This window comes from Corvus moneduloides, chromosome 11 (assembly GCF_009650955.1).
Source record: "Corvus moneduloides isolate bCorMon1 chromosome 11, bCorMon1.pri, whole genome shotgun sequence".
Taxonomy (NCBI): Eukaryota; Metazoa; Chordata; class Aves; order Passeriformes; family Corvidae; genus Corvus; species Corvus moneduloides.
The window spans coordinates 18,076,118-18,098,363 of record NC_045486.1 but is presented as its reverse complement, the minus strand read 5'-3'; the positions used below and the strand labels follow the sequence as shown (position 1 = coordinate 18,098,363).

Genomic DNA, 22,246 nt, shown 5'->3' with positions numbered 1-22,246 from the left:
CCGCCCTCTCCCTTGGGGCCCTCGCCGTGCCCCGCTCCCCGCCCCGCCCCCGCGGCCCCACCCCGCCGCCCCCGGCCCCGCCTCACTGGCGCAGGAACCGTCCCCGCATCTCCAGGCCCGCCTCCTGCGCCGCAGGCCCCACCCACGCCCCTCGCGTGTCCCCCGCGGGGTGACTCCGGCTAGCTCAGGCCCCGCCCTGCCGCTCGGGCCCCGCCTCTCCCCGCACGTGCCCGCCCCGGGGTGACCCCGGGCCCGCCTGGTCCCGCCCCGCCGCTTCAGGCCCCGCCCCGCCCCCGCCCCGCCCCCGGTTTTGGCCCCGCCCCGCCCACGCGTGCCCGCCGCGGGGTGACCCCGGCCCCGCCTGGCCCCGCGCCCGACCACAAATATTTGCTTGGGGCCTTCCCGGAGCTCCAGCGGCCCGGGGACGCGGGGCCGCCGCCATGCAGCCCGTGCTGGGGGTCCTGCTCGCCCTGGCCGCGGCTCTGGGCTCAGGTAGGGCCCCAGGCTGGGTCGCCGTGGGGCTGGAGGGCGCGGGGCAGTGCGGGGCCCAAGGCAGGGCCAGCGGCCAGGCCGGGAGCCTGCAGGCCATGCCCTGTCCCACGGCAGAGGGGGGCAGCCGGAAGCAGGGGACTGCAGCGGGCGATGTAGGGCAGGGACCCTCCTGCTCCATGGCACATGGATCAGGTCATGGGACAGGGATCCCATGCTCCATAGGACAGAGTTCCCCTCCTCCATGGGACACGGATGTCCTGCTCCATGGGGCAGGGATCCGACATTCCACAGGGCGCAGTGCTCATGCTGTGCCCCCATGACCATGCTGAGCTCCTGCCACACTTCCCCAGGCCACCGCTCACCCCTCAATGACTTCCAGCGCCTGCGAGCCACCGAGCTGCTGATGGTGCCTGTGGACCCACCGCCACCGCTGCCGGAGCAGGGCACTGCGGAGCAGTGTGCCCACCGCTGTGCCACCAGCCTGGCTTGTCGGTGAGCAGGACACAGTGCCACCGCAGGGCAAGTGGGAGTGCAGGGGCCACAACATTGGGTCACACTCTGCACTTGGATACTGGGTGCTCATGTGTGTGACCCAGGTCCCGTGGGCCCTGGCCTCACATGATGCCATGCCAGACTCCCGTGCCACAGACTCTGTGCCTCCCAGGGCTTTCCACCATGACCAGCAGAGCCAGTTGTGCCAGCTGCTGCCCTGGACCCAGCACTCAGCCCGCGTCCAGCTTCAGAAAAACATCCGCTATGACCTGTACCAGAAGAAAGGTGGGCTGGTGCCATGGGTGGGCATGGGGACATCACAGACTGGGCACAGCCACCTGGCATAGGACTCCTCATTGTCCATGTGCCCTGACCCGGCCCTGGGGCTCTGAAGAGGTGCCCGGCTCTGCTCAGACTACCTGCGGGACTGCATCGTGGGCGACGGCTCCAGCTACCGCGGCACACGGGCCACAACAGAGAAGGGGCTGCGCTGCCAGCATTGGCAGTCCACGACACCGCATGACCACAGGTGCCCCCGTGTCCCTGGCTGCCCTGTGGCAACTGCCAATTACCCCGGGCAGCAGGGGCAGTGGGGAATGGGATGGGGACAGTGTGGGATAGCACAGGAGCAATGGGGACAGCTTGGGGGCAGTGGCACTGACAGAGGTAGTGCATCATCCTGGCTGTGCCCACTCCATGGCAAAGGATTCCTGGCAGCCCTCCTACCCACTCTGATGCCAGCAGGTTTTTGCCATCCTCCCGCAATGGGCTGGAGGAGAATTACTGCCGAAACCCCGACCGGGACAAGCGGGGCCCATGGTGTTACACTGTCGATCCCAATGTCCGGCACCAGAGCTGCGGCATAAAGAAGTGTGAGGATGGTGAGTGCCACATCCCAGGGTCACCCTGTGCTATGTTTCCCCCACACTGAGCCCTACAGTTGTTGGCAGCCGTCTGCATGACCTGCAATGGGGAGGACTACCGTGGCACTGTGGACCACACTGAATCAGGGACGGAGTGCCAGCGCTGGGACCTGCAGCACCCACACAAGCACCCCTACCACCCCAACAAGTACTAGCTCCCAGCCCTCAGCAGTGCAGTGCCCTGGTTGTGCTGGGGTGATGGTGCCACCTCAACTGCTGCTCCCTGTCTCTGGCCCAGGTACCCTGACAAGGGGCTGGATGACAACTACTGCCGCAACCCTGACAGCTCCGAGCAGCCCTGGTGCTACACCACCGACCCCGGGCGGGAACGCGAATACTGTCGCATCCGCATCTGCAGTAAGTCCCCACCAGCATCATGCACAGCTGGGCCTGAGGGTCCTGGGTGCCACCCTGACCCTGCTACTCTGCCCCTCTCTCTGGCCACACAAGCAGAAAAACGTCCACGGGCTGTCAACCTCACCAATGGCTGCTTCAGGGGCAAGGGTGAAGGCTACCGCGGCCGTGTGAATGTCACCGTGTCCGGGATTCCCTGCCAGCGCTGGGACTCCCAGGTGCCCCATAAGCACCACTTTGTGCCAGAGAAGTACCCGTGCAAGTAAGGGGGTGGCCATGCACCCCAGGAGGGTGGTGGTGGGCAGCACCCATGAGTGTGGGATTGAAGGGGGACAACCATGCGGCCCCTCCTCCAGGGACCTGCAGGAGAACTACTGCCGCAACCCTGATGGATCAGAGGCACCATGGTGCTTCACTTCCCGCTCCACCATCCGCATTGCCTTCTGCTTCCACATCCGCCGCTGCCCCGATGAGCAGGATGCCCAAGGTGAGCCACCCCAGGCACATGTCCCTGGGTGCCCACCCTGGTGGCCCTGCCAGGTGTGCCAGCCCTCCCTGCCTGTCCCCAGAGTGCTACCACGGCCATGGCAAGCACTACCACGGCCACGTCAGCAAGACACGCAAGGGAATCACCTGCCAGCCATGGGCTGCCCAGACACCCCATGTGCCCCAGTGAGTGTGCGAGGGGGGGTGGTGGGGACAGGGATGGGGATGGAGATGAGGATGGGAATGGTAACAGTGATGGTGACTTCCTCCTGGCAGGATCTCACCCACCACCCACCCTGAGGCACACCTGGAGGAGAACTACTGCCGCAACCCCGATAACGACAGCCATGGCCCCTGGTGCTACACCATGGACCCCCGCACCCCCTTTGACTATTGCGCCATCAAGCCCTGTTGTGAGCCCCTACCCACCTCCCTGCAGAGCTAGAGGGGACCCTGGCCACACAGAGGGTGGTTTTGGTCCCCTCGGGGTGGCTGGATCCTGTGCCAGTGCCACTCTGTTTTCTCTCTGCAGCCGGCAGCACGGTGCCCTCCATTATGGAGAATGCAGGTGGGAGCCCATGGGTGCTGGGTGGGCACCCTGGGGCGGGTGCTGGTGGTGCAGCCCCGGCTGATGCCCACCCTGCCCACAGACGTGGTGGCATTTGAACAATGTGGCCAGCGGGATGAGAGGCTGCAGCAGAAGGGGCGCATCGTTGGCGGCCAGCCCGGCAACTCACCCTGGACTGTCAGCATCCGCAACCGGTGAGCAGCTGTCCCATATGCACTGCCATGCACTCAGTGTCCCCCCAAAGCTCACCCCCCGTCCCTGCAGGGCTGGCATGCACTTCTGTGGGGGATCCCTGGTGAAGGAGCAGTGGGTGATCAGCACACGCCAGTGTTTCTCCTCCTGGTAAGGCTGGGGCTGGGGTGTGGGGTGGTGGGACCCCCCTGTGCCCTCATGTCCCTGTCCCACAGTGACGCCGACCTGACGGGCTATGAGGTGCAGCTGGGGACGCTCTTCAAGGACCCCGGCCCTGGGGACCCTGACCAACAGACCATCCCCATCGTGCGGATCGTCTGCGGCCCCTCCGAGTCCCAGCTGGTGATGCTCAAGCTGGCAAGGTGAGTGGCCGTGCCTTGGCCTCCGCCATGCTCCATGGCTGGCTAGGGTGACACCATGTCCCACTGACCCTCTTAACACAGGCCAGCCGCTCTGACCAGGCGTGTGGCCCTGATCTGCCTGCCCCCCGAGCACTATGTTGTGCCTGCGGGCACTGTCTGTGAGATCGCTGGCTGGGGAGAAACTGGAGGTACCTGCCACAGGCAGCCCCTGCCAGGGCATTCCCTGTTCAATACAACCCCTGCCCATGCCATTCCATCCCCCTGCCCACAGCATCCCCATGTCCATGGCATCTCCCTGCCCACAGCGTCCCTTGCTTGGAGTACCCCCTGCCCGCAGCAACCCCCAGGTCCCTGGCATACCCCTGCTCACAGCATCTCCCTTCCATGGCGTTCTCCTGCCTATTCCATCCCCCTGCCTACAGTATCCCTTGCCTCTGGTATCACCCTGTCCATAACATCCCTCTCCACAACATCTCCCTTCCACACTCCCCTGTAATGACATCCTCCTGCCCATGCCATTCCCTGCCCACACCAACCCCTGCCCATGCCATTCTCCAGTATCCCTGCACACCCACCGGTGCATCCCATGCCCACTGCCCTGTGCTCTCTGCCCACAGGCACGGCAGATGGCAGCGTGCTGAACGTGGCACGGCTGCCGGTGCTGGCCCACAGCGAATGCAACACGGCGCTGCGTGGGCGCCTGAAGGAGAGCGAGCTGTGCACTGCCCCGCTGCGTGCCGGCGTGGGTGCCTGCGAGGTGAGCTGGGCTGGGGACACCCAGCCCAGGGAGCCAGCAGGTGCTGGCACCAGGGTGACACCGCTCTCTTCATGCCACAGGGCGATTACGGTGGTCCACTGGCTTGCCTCACCGCTGACTGCTGGGTGCTGGAGGGAGTGATCACCCCCTCCCGTGTCTGTGCCCGCACCGACCAGCCCGCCCTCTTCATCCGTGTTTCCCTCTATGTCGATTGGATCTACAAGGTGATGAAGATGGGTTGAGCCGGCATTCCCAGCCTGGCACAGTTGCCATTGCACAATAAAGGCACAGCCGTGGCCACAGGGGTCGGCACTGCAAAAGGTCTCACATTTATTTAACCCCAACCCACATTCCAACCTGCCCCTGGCTACACTCGCTCCATCTGCCTCTGGTCCTGGTGTGGTCCCCAGGGCCAGCAGTCACCCTGGGGCTGGCATAGCCCAGGACCACTGTGGGCACTAGGGCCTGTGCCGGCCCGTCCCATCCTGTCTGGGCTGCCCCAGGTGCTGGAGGAGCCAGTGGGCACAGTTTGTGAAGACATCGGCCTCCGTCTCCACACCAGCCAGTGCGTGGCCACCCTCCGGGTACCACAGCAGCCTGTGGGGAGGCACAGGATGGGAAGGTGCTCATCCAGCATCCCAGAGTTCCCTCCCTGCTCCCACCTGCACCCCACTCACCGTGCTGGCACACCTCTGGCCCGCAGCACCCGGTACAGCTCCAGCGCCTGCATGGGGCTGACGCGCCGGTCCCGGGCGCCCACGCACAGCAACACTGGCGTCTGCACCTGCAGCACTGCCCTCAGTGGGTGCCTGGCACCCACACTTGGCACCCCACAGCCATCCTGACCCTGCCTTACCTGGGCTGCTTGGGAGATGGGTGAGCGCAGTAGCATGGTGGCCACCTCCTCAGCACGTGGCACTCGCTCGAAGGAGTAGGGCAGCCCCAGGGAGGTGTAGCGCCTGCAGTACAGAGACACTGACAGCTGTCACAGGGACACTGACGGGTGGCATGGCACAGGATGGGGGTGGCACTCACCAGTCAGGGATGTCAGAGGTGCCCAGCAGTGCGGGCAGGTTGGAGACGGGGCTGCGCAGGGCACAGGCTTGGTAACGCTCAGGCTCGCGAGTGAGGAGGTGGAGGGCGATGAAGGCTCCGTGGGAGCCAGCCAGCAGGGCCAGGCGGTGCGGGTCCAGGGGCTCTCTGTGCAGCGCCTGCTCCACTGCCAGCTGCATCCGTGGGGCACCCACCACCGGCACCCAAACATCAGCATCCTCCCAGGAACATCCCCCAGCACCCCCAGCCCAGCACCCCTCACCTGGGTGTCTGCCACATCCTGCTCACCCACATGGGAAAGTAGGGAGCTGATGCTGGCCTGGCCGAAGCCCAGGGAGCCACGGTAGTTCACTGAGGAGACAGGGCCATGGGTGCCATGTCTCCACTGAGACACAGGGCCACATGTCCTCAAGCTCCCCAGCACTTACCCAGGAGCACGGCGAAGCCCAGCCGGCACAGCGCAGCCATGCTCGGGCGCCAGCGGGCATCAAAGACAGCATGGGGGCCACCTGGAGCCAGCATGGGCATCACCTGGGGTGCCACCAGCACTGCCAGGGTGTCCCCAGTGTCCCCTCACTCACCATGGGGGCACACGACGAGGGGGTGTGGTGGTGTGCCATCTGAGGGGCTCAGCAGCAGGGCCTCAAAAGCCTGGGTGTCTGTGCCAGGGAAGGGCTCCCACTCAGCAGCCACCACCCTGGGCACCCAGCACCCTGCCCACCCCCCACTCCCGAGGGTCCCTGGCACCCAGGCAGCACCGAGGTGCAGCAGGGGCCCCCAGGGCTCACCCTGTGCAGCGGGGCCCTGCCTACTGCAGGGTGGCTGGACCGTCAGAGTCTTCCAGGTGACACCAGGCACTGTTGGGGTGTCCTCCACTGGCACCCAGTCAAGGGACAACTCCTGGCCTGCTGGCGGCAGCACGGCCACCACCTGGGCACAGGCAATGGATGGCACTGGGGCCGTGCCGTGACAAGGCTGTGCCATGCCAAGGCTGTGTCATATTGGATCTGGCTGTGCCACACCACACTATGCCTCCCTATGCCATGCCACACCATGCCACGTGTGCTACACTGTCCTGTGCCTGGCTGAGCATCACTGTACCATATCCCACTGTGCCACACAGTTTCAGGGCTCTGCTCACCAGGCTGGGGGGGTGGTGGGGGGCTGAGCAGGTGGCCACCAGCAGGTCCCACTGGAGAGTGAGCAGCTCCCAGCACCCTTCAGGTGATCCTGGGGACAGAACACATGTTGGTGATCATAGCTGCTCACTGGGGTACCGTGGGTGGGTGGTGCCATGTACCTGCTGTCAGGTTGGTGACTGTGGCTGCCTCCGTATCCACAAGCAGCAGGTCCTGTGAGGGCGCAGAGCACAGGCAGTGGTGTCACCATGGGGTGTGTGGGTCACGTCCCTGGCCCTGCCATCCCCAGGACTCACTGTGCGGCTCCGCTGCGGGGTGCCCAGCACGGCTCGCCGGCTGTCGGCTGCCCAGCACCGCGGTGGCAGCACCTCTGCATAGAGCCCGGCGAAAGCTGCAAGTGGGGCAGAGCGCTGGGCTAGTGAGCCAGGGTCATGGGCACCTGGCAGGGGGTGGTGCCAGCCCCCCATCAGAACCCAGCTCTGCCCACCATGCCTTGCTCACCCTCTGTGGGCTCCTGCACCACGTCGAGCACCGTCACTGTCTGCCTTGTCTGCCAGGTGACCTGGGGAGAGCCAGTGGTCAGGGAAGGACCCATGCCAGGGGCAACTGAGGCAGGGACGCCTGTTGACACCCCCAGCCAGGCACTGCGAGAGGCTGTGGCACCTGGGCTGAGCACTGTGCTGGCAGCACAGGGTGGCACAGCCATGCCTGGTGCCCGTGAGGCCCAACTCACCATGCGTAGGCACAAGCACTGCCGGTGGGGCCCCCCCACAACCCCCTCCAGGTAGAGCAGGCGCTGGCCATCAGGGCTCAGCTGGGGGGAGCAGGCAGAACCATTCTCTGCTGACAGCAGCTCTGTGGGCAGCAGGGGGTCAGCATCCCGGGGACCCCCAGGGCACCCCCCAGGGTCCCAGTGCTCACCGCAGCACCCGCTGGCCAGGTCCAAGTGGAAAATCCCTGACCTGAGGGGGAAAGTGTGGATCAGGTTAGACCCCCACTGTGCTGATACTGCATGGGCATCCTGGCATGGCACCAGTTGCTGGCTGGGACCCACCTCCTGTTGGAGCAGGCATTCAGCCCCAGGCGGAAGGGCTTGTGCCACCAGCCCACGAACACCACACCATGGTCATTCGGGGACCACAGGGCCTGTGTGACAGCCAGACTCATCCCACAGCCCCAGGCTGGGCCCCCTGGGGCGTTCCTTGTACCCCATCCTGACCTGGCCGGGGGAGAGGTGCTCCGGGACTCCCTCCAGCACTGACAGGCTGAGGCTCTCCAGGTCCAGGATGCAGAGGATGGGCTCGCTGCGTGTGCTCAGGGTTTCCCCCCAGTCCTCATGGTACACAAACTGCTTGCCCTGTGGCACAGACCCATCAGCCCCATGGCTGGTGGCCCCAGGCATGGAGCTCTGTCCATGACACACTCATGGGATGTATGGCACACTCATGGGGTGCACGGCATGCTCAGGGGGTGCATGGTGTGCCCATGGGGCACGTGCCATGCCCACAGTGTGCATGGCATGCTTGGGGATGCACTGAACACACTCATGGGGCACCTACCTCCTCATCCTCATCCTCTGCTGCAGGCCAGGCTGCTCCTGGCACATCCCAGGGGCAGGGGGGCTGTCGTTTGGGCTGGCTCTTCTCAGCCACATAGAGGAGCCGTGTCTCTGAGTGCGACCAGGCCAGGCAGGCAAAGGGCCCTGGCATGGCAGGAAGGTGCCAAAGCCCAGCCTGGCACAGGCACAGCTGGGCACCAGGTAGGCACCAGGGCCGCTGGCCGTGCCACCCTCACCCCTTCTGTGGGCAGGGACCATGGGGAAGGGGCCCTACCCTCCGTGTAGACCTCCCCGTGCTTCCCCACCGCCGTGAGATCCACGCTGTGGCTGCATCCCCCGCTGTCCCACACCTGGGGGGACGGCGGTCAGCACCGGCACACCGTGTACACGGTGCCCACCACCCTGCACTCCAGCCACCCCGGTGAGTGACCGGGACAGCCGCGTTACCTCCAGCAGCTCGTGGCCCTGCCGCGGGCAGCGTTTGAGCAGGGCGCGGCGCTGCCCCGTGGGCGAGTCCTGGCTGAGGAGCCTGAGGGCGGGAGGGACGGAGGCTGCGGCGGGCCGTGCGCTGTCGGCACCGGCCGCGCTGTGGCACTGCGGACGCCACGGGCAGTGGCCGTGCCACGGGCACAGCGTCCCGTCCCGCAGCCCGGCCGTGCCGTACTGGTTGTGGATCTCGGCGCTGAGCGCGGTCCGGCTGACGGCGAGGCCCTCCCGGCCGGCTGTGCGCCGCAGGCTGTAGTGGCGGCCGAAGCGCAGGAGCCGCCGGCGGGCCAGGTCGGGGCGGCTGCACTCTGAGGGACGGGGCCGTCAGCGCCCGCTCACAGCGGTCCCGCGGGCAAAGGCGCGGGGGCGGCCGAGCCCGCCACTCACCGGTGTAGAGCAGGAAAGTCTGCCCGCCAGCCGCGGCCCTGAGGGCGGCACGGGTGACGGCAGGGAACCGGCTCAGCTCCCTGTAGCAGGCAGCGGGGCCGTCGGCCGCCTGGATGAGGGAAGGAGCATGCTGGACGGGGGTTAGCTCAGCCCCCGGCCCGTGCCCACCCACACAGCCCCCCTGAGCCCCCTTGCCCACCTTCACACCCTTCTCGGTCGCCCCTGTGGCCATGGGGCTGTTCTCTGCCGCCCGCAGTGGGACGCCTGCCAAGGCACGCAGGAGCAGCCCGGCGCCGGCGCCCCGGCCGGTGGCAGCCCTCCAGCTGCTCCCGCTGCCCCGCATGGCCAGGCAGGGTCACCCTTCCCATGGCTCAACACATCCCCGGCGGCACAACCACCCATCCGGGCAGCTGAAAGGTCCAGGGGCCACCAGCTCCTGGGGCACAAGGAGTGGAGATGACACCGCTACCAGCACTACTACTAGAGACCCTGGGGTGCTGAACTACATCGTTTATTGGGGGTCAGCAGCAGGGGTCAGCACCCTTAGCACTGCAGGTGCTTGAGCAGCCACAGCGCCATGTTCATGAAGCCATCTGCTTCGGCTTCAACGCTGGCCAGCGCGTGGTTGTTCCCTGGGTACCAGAGCAGCCTGGAGGGGGAAATAGGGATTAGTGTTGTGTCCGCACCCCACAACTCAAGCCCCCAGCACCCCACTTACCGCGTGGGCAGCCCCCGGGCCTTGAGGGCACGGTAATACTCCAGCCCCTGCTTGGGTGGTACACGCCGGTCGTCCTCCCCCAGCATCAGCAGCACGGGTGCACGGACCTGCAGGAGCAGCATGGCCTCAGCAGTGGCGCTGCTGTTGGGGACAGGGACAGGGATGGGGACAGTGACATACTTGGTCAACATAGCGTATGGGTGACTTGTGCAGCATCTCTGTCCACTGAGCTGGGTCTGGCAGGGCATCAGGTTTGTAGGGCAGCCCTGTCTCTGTCAGGCACCTGCAGGCAAGAGAGATGGGGGCATGTGTGTGGCTGGGATGGCAAGGAGCCTGGGAGGCTGGGGGCAGCAGTACTCACCAGTCTGGGATGTCGGTGGTGGCCACCATGGAGGCGATGTTCACCACGGGGTTGCGCACCACGCAGGCATGGTAGGTGTCAGGGAACTGCCCGATGAGGTGGCACGCCAGGAAGCCCCCATGCGAGCCACCAACCAGTGCCACCCGGCTGGCATCCAGCGCCTCCTCCTGCAGCACCCGCTCCACGCAGAGCTGCCGCCATGGGGAACACCGACTGAGCAGGCAGCCCCACCTTCCCTACTCAGGGCACCCGTGGGAGCACAGGGTGCCCCAGGACTATGTGCCAGGCCGTACCTGCACATCACGTACGTCCTGTGTGCCCACGTTGCCTGGCAGGGAGGCCACGTTGTCCTGGCCAAACCCCAGCGAGCCGCGGTAATTCACTGTGTGGGGGACAGTGTCAGAGCCCTTCCTCCTTTGTACCCCCACCCCAGCCCCTCCGTGGGTGCTGTGTCACCCAAAGTCATGGTGTCACTCACCCAGCAGCACAGCAAAGCCCACGCGGCACAGCGCCGCCGGGTACAGCATCCACCCAGCTGTGAAGACGGAGTGGGGACCCCCTACAAATGGCAAAGGTAAAGGGGGGGGTGACACCACCTGGCTGGGGTACAGTAGGGTGGGGACAAGCTCTTACCATGGGGCATCACAACCAAGGGGGGCTTCTGGGCAGTGGGACCCTCACTTGGGCGCATCAGGATGGCATCGAAGTCCAGGTCTCCTGTGGAGGTAGGGAGAGAGATGTCAGGGGTCAGTGAGGATGGTGGAGCACAGTCTGACTCCACCTTGGGCACTCACCGTACTGGGGGTGCTCCTGCTCTGGTGGGGGCTGCAGGGTGCGGATGCCCCAGGTGATGCCAGGTACAGGGGGTGCGTCCTGCAGGCAGATCCACTGTGTCTGTGCCTCATGGCCAGCGGCAGGCAGAACAGCCACTTTCTGTGCAGGGAGAGGGGTCAATGCCTGTGCCAAGGGGCTGGTGGGCACTGGGGAGAGGGGTCAGTGCCCGTGCTGAGGGGCTGGTGGGCACTGGGGAGGGGGATGTGACTTTACCAACATGGGGGGGCAGCTAGGGGTGGAGAACCTGGCCACCAAGAGGTCCCGGTCGATGGTGAGGACAGACCAGCTTCCCTGGGGGGCATCTGGGGAGCAGGGGGGTCAGACCTGCAGGTGTGACCCTCTCCCCACCCCTGGCACCAGCATGGCCCTATTGGCCTGTCACTCACCAGCTGTCAGCGAAGTTGTGGTGCCTGTCGCTGTGTCCACCACGAACACATCCTAGGGGCATGAGGGCAGAGTCCAGTGGAGCCCTGACCCAGCCAGGCCTCCCTTGTGTCCCCTGCCATCCCCTCACCTGCTGGCTGCGCTGGGCCGTGTCCAGCAGGATCCTGCGGCTGTCGGCAGCCCAGCACATCCCTGGCAGTGTGCCACAGTAGATTCCCGGGAAGGCACCTGTGAGGAGAGTGGTAGCACTCAGCACCCCCCTGAGTCCCCCCCAACAGTCCCAGAGCTGTACTCACCCCATGCTTGCCGTGGCACAGCCTCCAGCACCGTGCTGGTGTGTTTGGTGTACCAGTCATACTGCAAGAGACATGGCATAGGGCAAGTTTTGCAGGGTCTCAGCCTGCCTGCCCCCACTGCAGCCCAAGGAGGGGATACCACCGCCCTCCTGCCAGCCCCACCGCAGCATGGGCACCCTGGCAGCTCCCTGGTGCCTGCCAGTGTCCCCCTGGTGCTGCTCACCATGCGGAGGCGGCTGCACTGCTGGTGGGGGCCCAGGACGTTGTTCTCCAGGTAGACGATGCGGCAGCCGTCAGGGCTGAGTCGCGGTGACCACACAGCCCTGGTGTCCTCAGAGAGCAGCTCTGCATGGGCATGAGGGGATGGTGAGGGGCTGCAGGGGAGCCAGGGAACCAGCGGGGTCGGGGTGTGCACTGCTTACCGCATTTTCCGCCCGTCAGGTCCACGTAGAAAAGCGCTGACCTGCCAGCACAGAGGGGTGTCACAGCGGGGCCGGGGGCCAGGCTGTGGGATGGGTGCCCCGCATGGTGTTATCAGCAGGGCTGGCTCTGGGGTGCCCTGTGGGGACTCACCGGCGGTTCGTGCAGTGCCGCAGCCCCAGGCGGAAAGGCTCGTGCCACCAGCCCACGAACACCACACCGGTGTCCTCAGGCGACCAGAAAGCCTGTGGGGAGAGGGGAGATAAGCAGCTCAGAATGCTGCTGCCTCCCAAAACCTCCCTTCTCTGGTTCCCTGCAGCTCCCCATCCTGACCTGGCCGGGAGAGAGGTGCTCTGGGATGCCCTCCAGCACCGAGATGCTGTTGCCCTCGATGTCCAGGATGCAGAGGACGGGCACACTGCGGGTGCTCAGCGTCTCCCCCCAGTCCTCGTGGTACACGAACTTCTCGCCCTGCAGCACAGCCTGGTCAGCCCCACAGCCACACAGCCAGCCCCCACCTGACCCAGGGTGGGGAGACCCCACCTTGACCGGTGCATCCTCCTTCTTGGGGTGCCCCGTGTCCTCGTCAGAGGTGCCCAGCTCAGGGGCTTTGCTCTCGAAGAAGGACTCAGCCTTGGGACGCTTCTTCTCCGCCACATAGAGCAGGTGGGTCTCCGAGTGAGACCAGGCAAGGCACCCAAACTGGTCTGCAGGGGCAGGTCAGCATTGGCCACCCTGTCCCCTGGAACCCCACATTGCCTGGCATCCCCCAGCCCCTCACCATCGTCGTAGACGCTGCCGTGCTTGTCCAGCGCTGTCAGGTCAATGCTCTTCACCTTCCGGTTCTGATCCCAGACCTGGGGGCAGAGATGCCAGGGTGGCCCCAAGACACAGCATGGATCCAGCCCCAAGCCTCAGTGAGTATCCTTTTTCCCCCAGACCCCTCCTCACCTCCAGGAACTGCTTCTCCTTCTCCTTGTCAGGGACCTTGCGCAGGACAGCCTTCAGCATCCCACTGGGGGACTCACGGCTCAGCAGCCTGTGGGTGAGTGGGTGAGTGCCCATCAGCCCCCCACTATCAGCACCCCCAGGGACCCCGTGTGGGGGTGGGACTCACTCATCCTTTATCTCAGAGCAGGTGCCAGCGGGCCCGGAGTAGACAATGGAGGCTCCATCGTGGAAGATGAGGTACTGACGGCAGAACTTGATGTTCTCAGCCCTTGCCAGGTCCCGCTGTGACCACTCTGTGGGGAGCAGGGTGGGGAACCAGCTGCATCCTCACCAGGCAGGCAGGGATTGCCCGGACCCCTCTGGCCATTCCCCAGTCCTCCCCATCCCCGTACCGGTGTAGAGGCTGCAGTACTTGCCCCCGTACTGGGTGGTGAGGTCGGGGCCGAGGCAGGCGGTGCTGAGCCCCGGGTGCTGGCTCAGCTCTCGGTACAGCTCCGACAGCTCCTCCGCACGTGGCTGTACCTGCGGGACACGGGTGGCTGGAGGGGTGGGGGGCACGGACTGGGGAGTGACGGGGCACAGGGGGCACTTACTGGGGCACCAGTGTGGATGGGGGAGATTTTGGGGGATACTGGGGGCAGTGCTTGCGGGTGAAGAGCTGGGGCAGGTATCGGAGTACATGAGGGGAGGAGCGTAGAGGCGTTAGTGCAGGGCTGGGGCAGTACTGGGGGTGCAGAGCCAGGGCATTAATGGGGTGCGAGGAACCAGGAGGACACTGGAGGGCAGACACTGGGGTACACAGCGGGGATCAGGAGGGTACTGGGGCAGTTGCTGGGGTACCAGTGGGTACCAGGAGACTGGGTGCAGGTCCTGGGGTGCAAGGGGCGCCTAGGAGGGTCCTGCAGTAGTTGGGGTCTATGAGGGGATTAGAAGGGTACCGGGGTAGTTCCCGGGGTGCCGGGGTAGTGCCGAACCGGAGAATCAGCGGAGCAGCAGGGTCGGGGGTGCCGGGCTCGCCGGGCGGGGGGGGAAGTGCGGGACGGGATTCCCGAGGGAGGGACGGGGAGGGGCAGCGGGACCGAAGGGAGGGGGGTCCCGGAGCTCTGACATCGCTCCCCCGACCCTCTCACCGGCAGCTCCATGTCCTCGCGGCGGGGGGCGGGGCCAGCGCCGGCACTTCCGGGATGGGGCGGGGCCGCCGGCCTGCGGCACCTCCCATTGGCTGCGGCGCTCGGGCCACCGCCCGCCTTGAGGCGCCCCCCGGTGGGCGCGGGCGGCGCTGCAGCCGCAGGCACCGGCGTTCCCCGCACCCCCCACGTGTCCCGGCGGCCGTCCCCCGACACCGGATCGCCCGCGGGGCCCCTCTGAGGCCGCAGCCGGGGGACAGGTCGCGGCCCCGCAGCCTCTGGATCGCACCGGGGTGGCTTAGGTGGCTGCAGAACAGGGGCTCCGTGCGCAGGACCGGGGGCATCGGGCTCTTGGGGGGCACAGGGATCCCCAGCTCAGCAGCCTGGCCAGGGGGATCGGGCCATTGAGGGCCCATGGGACTGAGCAGCCTGGTCAGGGGGGTGGGATTGAGTCAATGGTGCCCACAGCAGCCCCCATCCCAGCAGCCCAGCCAACGGGGATTGGGCTCTTTGGAGCCACCAGACCCAGCAGCGTGGCCAGGCAGGTGAGATTGGGTCCTTGATGCCCACAGGGACCCCTATCCCAGCAGCCCAGGTGTGGGTGGCAGAGCTCAACAATGCTTGGTGACAACTAGACCCATTCCAGCCACCCCCACCAGGCCAGGGGTCCCGGACCCCCCCCCCCCACTGCAGGCAAGCAAGAATCGGGGCCAGTCCGTGATTTGTGTCAAGTCCTTTTTATTCTGTTCCCACAGAAACACCTGGTGAGGGGGCAGCTTCTGGGAGGGAGTCACGACACAGCGGCGGGGGTGGTACGGCACGGTACGGCACGGTACGGCACGGTACGGGGTCACTACGGGTGGCACAGAGCACAGCAGACACGCACACCGTCACAATGTTCAGAGGGAGCGCACCCGGCATCGCATTTACCGCTGGAAACGGCGCCCAGCCGCGCTCGGCCCTCGATCTTTGCACCCCCCCGTCCCCCCGCCCTGTCCAGCAGATTGCCACAACTCGGGATGGGGGCCCGGCCCGGCGGGGGGGGCTGCGTGCCCCCGGTCCTGGCAGGCACGAAGGCAAGGTGGCGGATGTGCTCGGGCGGCGAGATTGGCCCCGGCGGGGGTCTCGGTCCCGCGTGCGATTTACACACTGTACAAGTATTTACAGCGCGAGGAGTGGCGGGGCCGGCGGCCCGCGGGAGGCACCCTCAGGCTCTGCTCTTGTCATCGGCGGGGCGAGGCGGTGGCTGTGCGCGGGGCCGGGGCTCTCCTCCGTGGGGCTGCCCCCGGGATCCCCGTCCCACAGCCGCCGGCCTGCCCCAGCCTTGGGCACCGGCAGAGCTCCCGGCGAGGGACCTGCCACAACAAAGCGTGGACTTCCCGCGGCAGCCGGGTCCTCGATCACAAGTGCATAAATCTGCTAAGAGCTTTCAGTACAGCGATGGACTGATGGAGAAGAAAAAAAGAAAAGTCCAGGCAAAGAACAGCAAGCACTGAAAGGCGGGTGGAACCGTGCAGAGAAGTAGCAAGCCATGCTCTACGACGGGACAGACGGTCACGGGCGCTAGGGCTGCCCTTTGGCAAAGTGGCCCTCCGTGGGTCGAACATGCCACGAATTCATACGCACGGATGGTCGGTACAGAATAGTTCTCGGGTCGCTCGGCGGCACGCTTTGCGATGGAACCCTTAGGCGCGACATTGAACTGATTAGCTATTCACAGGTCTTGTTCTGGAGTCGTGTTATTTCGTTGCATAGAACATCAGGCGGGTGAGCGGGCGGCTGCCCCCCGCCACGGGGGTGCCGGCGGGGCGCTGCCAGCGCGGGGAGGCGGCGGGGCGCGGGCGAGCCCCCTCTTCGGGCTGCCTCCCCCCCTGGGAATCCCCTCCTGGCAGGGCGAGTGGGCTTTGGCCGCCGGCCGCTGCGCCGGCCGTCCCCGCAAAATGGCTTGAGAAGGACTTGGATTGCACAGTAAAAGGAAGGATACTGCCGGAGGCAAAGCTCTCCTGATCTTGTTCCACGGGATTTGTGCTCTTGTGTAGCCTCCTGCACTCTATTGCTTCTACAGACGACAGCCCGTGTGCTAACTCATCGCACAAAGCAAAGAGGGAAGAGGATTTGGTATAAACTTTAGAAAAATAAAACCCCGAAACCAAAAGAAAATGAACCCAAAGAAACCGAGGAAAAAAAGGACCCCCCCTGACGACGCCCCGTGCCCCCCCCACCCCCCGGTGCGGATGAGGTATACACAGAAATCAAAGTGGGATGATTAAGGCTGTTCTTGAAAGAAAAGGGGTGCCCGGCGGCAGGCGCGCTGGCTGCGTGGCGAGGGCGAGCGCGGCCCTTTCAATGCTTCCAATGGCTTCGGGACGCGCGCCCAGCCGGCCGCGCCGCCTGTCAGAGTCCTATGGCCTCGTATTTCGGTAGTGAAACAGTGTTAGGTCCTAGCTGACGCGCTCCGGAGCTCCCCGGCGGGGCCGGGAGCGGCCGCAGTGCAGGGGGCGCGGGGACGGCCCCGGCGGGGCGGGTGGGGTCGGGAAGGAGGAGCGGCGCCCACGGCGCCCAGCCCTCGGCTCGCGGGGGAGAAAAACCTATGAAGAGGCCAGAGCTGGGGTTCAGAGGGAGCAACTCTGCGTATAATCTTGAGAAAGGGCCGCAGCCCACCTACGGGGCCTGACCCGATGGTCCGGATCAGGCCCATCCCCTCGGGGCAGCTGCCGGGGCTCGCCGTGTGCCGCGCCGGAGCTGCTCGCCAGGCGTGGGGGGCTCCCGCCCCGGGGCGTCCGCCGGGCCCCTGCTCGGCCGCCGTTTGGTCCAGCATCCAGGGATCGCCCTGCTTTCAAAAGCTTGCGAGAGACAGAGAGAGAGGCGTTAGTCCGAGCAGCCCCTCCCCGCGGAAGGGACCCCGCCGAGCGGCAGCGCTGGCCCGAGCGAAAGAGCCCCAGAGAGCCAAGAGGCACTGCCGGCGGAGCAGCTGCCGCCGCCCTCGCCCGCCCCCAGGCTGGACAGACTCCCGGAGCAGAGCCTGGACCGCCCAAATCTTCCCTGGAAACCCAGAGTCTGCACCAGCGCTTCCGAGACTGGGGAACAAGGCCAAGCCCCCACGCCTTGGCTTGGGGCGAGCACTTGGGGATGAAGATGGGGATGAGTGGCCCAGCACGAAGGGGATGGGTCCATGCTATGTCTTTCCCAGCTTGGGGGCTGGGAGTGTGGCAAGGCAGGGCTCAGCAGGTGCTGGGGGGACAGTGGTGCCACTGTGGCTGGAACCTCAGAGACGGCATGGCACAGGGGACTTGTGTGTAGGTGTGCCCTGTACACTCACTGTTATACTCAGAGTCTGGCGCCGCGTGCTGAATTCACTGGCTTCTTCATAGGTTTTTCCAGTGCAACGACTCAAATCTCCACTCACTTCCCAAACTCCTGCAGTGTGGAAGGGAGGAGGAGGGCATCAGGCACGGCTGGGGCAGGGAGAGCCCATGGCACAGTGCCCGGTGCTGGCTGCACTCACCTTGTGCCGTTCTCTCACCAGAACGAAGTGAACTTCTTGCCGAAAGCTGACACCGCTGTGGGGAAGCCAGAAGAGGTGTCAGTATGGCGCAGTGACCCTGGCCCCCCACCTCCCTGAGCCCCAAACTGTGGGAGCACTGCATCCCACTGGCTGCAGCCAGCCATCCCCAAGGTGTGTGACTGTCTCGGTGCAGAAGAGCATCACCATCCTGTCCCCATCCCGGGAGGAGCCCTCACCTTCAGTCAGTTTGCCTGCTTGTTCCGCTGCCCCCCCTGGCAGGATTTTGGAGAAGACGCTCTCTCCTTCCCCGCCGGGCTGCCCTGTGGCCATGCCCGCGGGACCACGTGGCCCGGCCGTCCTCGGACTGGCCTTGCTGTCTGCTGGGGACAAACGAAGTCACTGTTAGCAGGGGACAGGCCCAGCTGGGGGAGCTCAGCTGAGTTTTGTGGTGCCAGGCAGCTGGCACAAGGGGGGACAGATGGCACAGTACCGCTGGGGCTCACTGACCTGCTGCTCCCAGGGGCTGTGCTGACGGCGCTCTCCCCGGCTGCTGTGGCACTTTTGCTGCAGGTTTGGATGTGTCCGTTGGCTCCGCTTTCGTCTGGAAGGGGGAAAACAGCTCTCAGGGCTCACCCTCCCAGTAGAGCATCCTCCGGGGGTTGCCCAGGCCGGGAGGTGTCACCGAAACCCCCAAACACTGCTCTACAACTCCAAAAGAGGCAGCAAGGGATCCAGGACATAGTGATATCCCCTCTTGGCTCCCCTTGAAGGGATGGCAGCTCCCACAGCACCCAGGGTTGTCTGTAGTGAGCATATGAGTGGGATACGCTTTACCCCATGGCTCCCATCCCCAACGCTTCCCCTGCCAGCCCCTGGCCGCAGCCAGCTGTGCCGATTCCCGGCAGAGCTGTGGGGTCAGGAGGCAGCCTGGCCAGCTAAGCCCGTACTTACCACCGGTGCTGGGTGTCCACCCGGCTGCGTGTGGAGTGTGGCCGGTGCCTTCCCTGCTGCCTGGGCCGGCCCTGGCTGCTGCTGCGGTGGCCGAGATGAGGGGGGTCCCTGTGTCCTGCCCCTGGTCTCAGGCTGTGCCGAGCTTGCTGGCTGGGCAGCCTGGCGCGCTGCCGGCTGCTGCCGCGCTGCTGGCTGCCCTGCCTGCTGCTGCCTGGCCGCTGGCTGCTGTGGGTGTGCGAGGGGCTCTGACTTTGGCGCCGGTGTGGCCGACCCATGTGGCTGGGAAGGCTTCTGTGCCTTGGGGGTCTCAGTGCCATGGTGGTGAGCAGTGGGGCGGGATGACGGGGCGTAATCAGCGGAGCTGGGGCCATAAGGCGCGCGGGAGTCGGGCTGCTGCACCTTCTTGGGGCCAGCTGAAGGCCCATGGCCACGGGGCTCATGGCGGCCAGATTCTCGTGGGTGTTGCTTTGCCGAGCGGCGTGGGGGCTCATCGGTGGTGTGCCGGGAGGAGCCAGAATGGCGATCATACTCCCTGTGGTGCCGGTGCTCGCGGTGCTGGGGGTAGTCGTCGTGCTGCCATGGGTCTTCATCAGGGGGCTCATCATAATCGTGGTAGGTGTGCTTAACTGGGGGTCTCTTCTGCGAGGAAGAGTGGCCACCGTAGTGCCTGACCCTCTCTGCCCGCGCCTCCCTGGGCTTATCAAACCAGTCTGTCTCTTCCTGACTCAAATGATAGGCTTCGGAAACCAAAAACAAACCACAGTCAATCTCTCGCTCGAGGCTGCGCGGGTGGAAGCCATGCAATGAAGTGGGAGGGGCAAGCAGCGGGCACGCGCGCGGGGGACAGCACGTGCTGGTAGGGACGGGACGCGGCGCAGCAGGGCACCGTGCAGGACCGGCTAACACCGAACACCCAGGGCAGGGGGAGGAAGGCACGTGTCAAGCAAACTGAGGCGGTGAGAGTGTCTCTGCGTACGAGCGGACGGGCATGCCCCGGGGAAGTGCCATGCTCTGGGGTGATCACCACGGGGAGCCGTTACCTTCGCTGTCCGAGACAACGCAATGGGCATCATCCATGCCGTAGCCCTCCTCGTGCTTGTACGAGTGACTCCTTGGCACGTCTTTGATGTGCTTTTGCACATCAGGCAACGAGTGGCTGGAGCAGAACTGGGAGCAGGGGTCCCCCGCTGACTGGGGGCCCGGCCCTCCTGCAGTGCGTGATCCCCCCATTGACTTCCCCATGGGGCTGACGGGGCTCTCCTCCTCTGAGGGCTGTGAGCGCATGGGCGCCCGCCCACGGCTCTGGCTCATGCTGAGCGATGAGGGCTTGGAGCTGACTTTCTGGGAACGCTCCATGCTCTCCCGCTCATAGGACTTGCTCCGGCCACCCATCTCCCGGCTGGAGGACTTCTCCACCCCATAGCCAGAGGAGCGGGTTCTGCTGCTGGAAGAGTAGACCCGCTCCTCCTCATCCACCAGATCCCGGCTGGAGACACCATAGTACTTCTGCTGCTCATAGACATTCTTCTTCAGGCCATAGGTGATCTCATCCTGCAGTTTCTTGGCTCTGGAGGCCACGTTGCTGCTGCCAATAGAGGTGGTTGTTGAGTAGGAGGCCAGGTCTGACTCCACGTCTTTGGCTTCTTCAATGGGGGAGAACTTGGAGATCTTCTGCTCCATGCCCTGCTTCCTGTGCTTGCTGCGCTTGGAGGAGATGACAGCGGGTGCCAGGTTCTTGGATGAATGCTTCGGTAGTGGCGTGCCAGAGCTGTGCTTGTCCATCCGTGAGGAGTGCCGGTACTCACTGTCCCCATAGTAGTAGCTCGAGCTGGTGGAGCTCCCTGACACCCTGCCATCGCTTTCTGTGCCCCGGTAGTAGCTGTTCTTCCCACGATGGTCAGGGCCATGGTGATCATAGATGTCCTCCTCAGACTCCTCCTCGGCTTTGGTGTAGCAGCAGGGACGGCTGGAGCCCTCGGTGTCCCCTAGATCACTCTTGTCTCTGCTGTGGCGGCTGTCGGTGCTCGTGCCCACCGGCTCTGCTTTCTGCCCGTCCACTGCTGGACTCTCCTTGGTGAGCTCGCTGATGTCCTCGATCATCACATAGTTACGGGGGATGTTCTGCTCCAGACTGGTGTAGAGGGACTCGGAAGAGTAGCTGGCCGAGGGGCCTGGTGCCGCGCTGGTTCTCTCAGCTGGACGGGTCTCAGGTGCCTTGTACTGCTCGTAGCCACCGCTCGCCGGTGCAGTGCTGAAGGTGACGTCAGGCACAGCAGAGGAGCTGGTGGCCGCACCGATGACCTCATAGTTGGTGGGGATTTTCTGTTCTAGGTCGGCCAGAGAGGTCTGCCGCGGCTTCTGGTGCCCACCAGCTATGTCTGCCGGGCTCTGGTAGAGGGCGGGCTGTGCCGCCGGCACGGTGGCTGCCCCAGCGAAGGCGCTTGGGGCTTGGTAGGGGTTTTGGGGCTGGAAGCCTGGCTGGGCTGGGGTGCCCAGCTCTGGGTATGTGGTGCCGGGGGCCGAGAAGCCACCGGGCGAGGTGAAGGTGGGCAGCGGGGCTGCTGACAAGCCATCCTGTGAGGTGCTGGCTGTGGGGTACTGGGGGTGCTGCAGGCGTGGTGGCGGGAAGGCGGCGGGGCCCTGCGGGGCAGGGTATGGGTAGGCGCCATAGGAGGCGGCGGCGGCGGCAGTATAGTCGGGGTACTGCCCGGCAGGGCGCAGGCCAGCGCTGTCGTAAGCGGCGAGACGCAGGCTGTGCAGCTCGCTGTCCGACAGGTAGTCGCGGCGATCGCCGGGGTAGCGCAGGTAGGGGTGGTCCCGCCCACCAACCCGATCCTTCAGCAGCGACTCCTTGCGCTGGGTGATGCCCAGCTCCAGGTACTTCAGCTTGGCATCGATCTCTTTCTCCTCCTCGTCCAGCTCCGCCTGCTTCTTCCGCAGTTTGGTGGCCTCGTGTTCCACCAGCCTCAGGTCGCGGTCCAGCTCCTTCAGCAGGCTGGCCTTGGTGACAGGCGCGGTGGCCTTGGGAGCCAGGCTGCTCAGGTAGAGCTGGGAGGCAGCTGGGCTTGCCAGGGGGACATGGGGCTCCTCAGGTGGTGGGCTGGGCAGTGTCCGCTTCACCTTGCGTGCCAGCGAGCTCGACTGCAGCCCCCCCACCTGCAAAGCCAAGGGACATCTGGTCAGGGGGGCAGGTGGGTGTCCCCCCACGTCCCACCCCAAGCATTGCAGTGCTCCTCCCGTGCCCTAGGGGCTGGAGTGAGGCATCCTGCTGTGCACGTGTTCCCCCACGCACTGAGAAAGCGGCGTTTATGTAAAAGCACAATAAATAGGATGGAAGTAACAGGCAGGGCGCCTTCCGTGAGTAATTACCGGGGGTGGCAGCCGGCCAAGCGCTGAGCTGGCCATGTGCATACTCTCTGCTGCAAAAAATGCTTTCTGTCCACAGGCACT

General features: G+C 65.4%; 4 protein-coding genes across 12 annotated transcripts in view; 1 reads left to right on the top strand and 3 right to left on the bottom strand.

The window, feature by feature from the left end:
• The first annotated feature begins 329 nt into the window (after positions 1-329).
• On the top strand, positions 330-4,946 carry MST1 (macrophage stimulating 1). 3 transcript variants are annotated; one of them, XM_032120997.1, is made up of 18 exons: positions 331-492; positions 843-984; positions 1,157-1,269; positions 1,399-1,513; positions 1,729-1,865; positions 1,935-2,055; positions 2,146-2,264; positions 2,361-2,523; positions 2,618-2,748; positions 2,831-2,933; positions 3,024-3,160; positions 3,280-3,315; positions 3,398-3,509; positions 3,580-3,657; positions 3,723-3,869; positions 3,951-4,057; positions 4,487-4,626; positions 4,707-4,946. In XM_032120997.1, exons 1-18 carry the CDS (start codon positions 441-443, stop codon positions 4,866-4,868), a joined length of 2,115 nt encoding a protein of 704 aa, XP_031976888.1. In that variant the 5' UTR covers positions 331-440; the 3' UTR covers positions 4,869-4,946. The 3 variants fall into 3 exon arrangements, with proteins under 3 accessions (XP_031976886.1, XP_031976888.1, XP_031976887.1); XM_032120996.1 differs by having other exon boundaries at positions 2,358-2,523; XM_032120995.1 differs by having other exon boundaries at positions 330-492; positions 2,146-2,523.
• Positions 4,935-9,743, bottom strand: LOC116449451 (acylamino-acid-releasing enzyme-like). Of its 5 annotated transcripts, none has more exons than XM_032120992.1 (22): positions 9,449-9,743; positions 9,250-9,379; positions 9,041-9,170; positions 8,824-8,905; positions 8,651-8,726; positions 8,378-8,520; positions 8,038-8,175; positions 7,873-7,964; positions 7,740-7,780; positions 7,552-7,673; positions 7,320-7,380; positions 7,115-7,209; positions 6,980-7,031; positions 6,821-6,909; positions 6,468-6,609; positions 6,261-6,338; positions 6,108-6,188; positions 5,942-6,030; positions 5,662-5,852; positions 5,483-5,585; positions 5,304-5,410; positions 4,995-5,223 (listed from the first exon to the last, which is right to left on the bottom strand). In XM_032120992.1, the coding sequence occupies exons 1-22, from the start codon at positions 9,590-9,592 to the stop codon at positions 5,085-5,087; spliced, it is 2,325 nt and encodes a 774-aa protein (XP_031976883.1). In that variant the 5' UTR covers positions 9,593-9,743; the 3' UTR covers positions 4,995-5,084. The 5 variants fall into 5 exon arrangements, with proteins under 5 accessions (XP_031976880.1, XP_031976881.1, XP_031976882.1 ...); XM_032120994.1 differs by having other exon boundaries at positions 9,250-9,358; XM_032120989.1 differs by having other exon boundaries at positions 4,935-5,223; positions 5,662-6,030.
• On the bottom strand, positions 9,742-14,771 carry LOC116449450 (acylamino-acid-releasing enzyme-like). Its single transcript, XM_032120988.1, is given in 25 exon segments — positions 9,742-9,898; positions 9,968-10,074; positions 10,148-10,250; positions 10,329-10,519; positions 10,622-10,710; positions 10,807-10,887; positions 10,962-11,045; positions 11,123-11,261; positions 11,376-11,464; positions 11,549-11,600; positions 11,677-11,774; positions 11,843-11,903; positions 12,066-12,187; positions 12,265-12,305; positions 12,416-12,507; positions 12,596-12,733; positions 12,806-12,969; positions 13,044-13,119; positions 13,214-13,301; positions 13,380-13,506; positions 13,606-13,735; positions 14,344-14,517; positions 14,519-14,584; positions 14,587-14,642; positions 14,645-14,771. Coding segments are annotated over 25 exon segments (2,586 nt in total). The 5' UTR covers positions 14,757-14,771; the 3' UTR covers positions 9,742-9,792.
• Positions 14,772-15,061: 290 nt separating this feature from the next.
• Positions 15,062-22,246, bottom strand: part of BSN (bassoon presynaptic cytomatrix protein) — an 89,500-nt gene continuing 82,315 nt past the window's right edge. For 2 of the 3 annotated variants that reach the window (XM_032120560.1, XM_032120563.1), the window contains 7 exons: positions 19,837-21,952; positions 18,797-19,533; positions 18,353-18,446; positions 18,082-18,225; positions 17,846-17,900; positions 17,660-17,757; positions 15,062-17,183 (listed from right to left, as the gene is read on the bottom strand). In XM_032120560.1, coding sequence (XP_031976451.1) covers positions 17,860-17,900; positions 18,082-18,225; positions 18,353-18,446; positions 18,797-19,533; positions 19,837-21,952 — 3,132 coding nt within the window. In that variant the 3' untranslated portion in view covers positions 15,062-17,183; positions 17,660-17,757; positions 17,846-17,859. The remainder of the gene's footprint in view (positions 17,184-17,659; positions 17,758-17,845; positions 17,901-18,081; positions 18,226-18,352; positions 18,447-18,796; positions 19,534-19,836; positions 21,953-22,246) is intronic. The other variant, XM_032120561.1, reaches the window with a different exon arrangement.

Coding starts and splice junctions, on each gene's coding strand:
- MST1 (XM_032120995.1), top strand. CDS start 441: ATGCAGCCCGTGCTGGGGGTCCTGCTCGCCCTGGCCGCGGCTCTGGGC. Junction 3,658..3,722: donor CGCCAGTGTTTCTCCTCCTG/GTAAGGCTGGGG, acceptor CCTGTCCCACAG/TGACGCCGACCTGACGGGCT. Junction 4,058..4,486: donor TGGCTGGGGAGAAACTGGAG/GTACCTGCCACA, acceptor CTCTGCCCACAG/GCACGGCAGATGGCAGCGTG.
- LOC116449451 (XM_032120989.1), bottom strand. CDS start 9,592: ATGCGGGGCAGCGGGAGCAGCTGGAGGGCTGCCACCGGCCGGGGCGCC. Junction 8,521..8,650: donor CGGGGAGGTCTACACGGAGG/GTAGGGCCCCTT, acceptor CTGCCATGCCAG/GGCCCTTTGCCTGCCTGGCC. Junction 7,965..8,037: donor AGCACCTCTCCCCCGGCCAG/GTCAGGATGGGG, acceptor GCTGTCACACAG/GCCCTGTGGTCCCCGAATGA.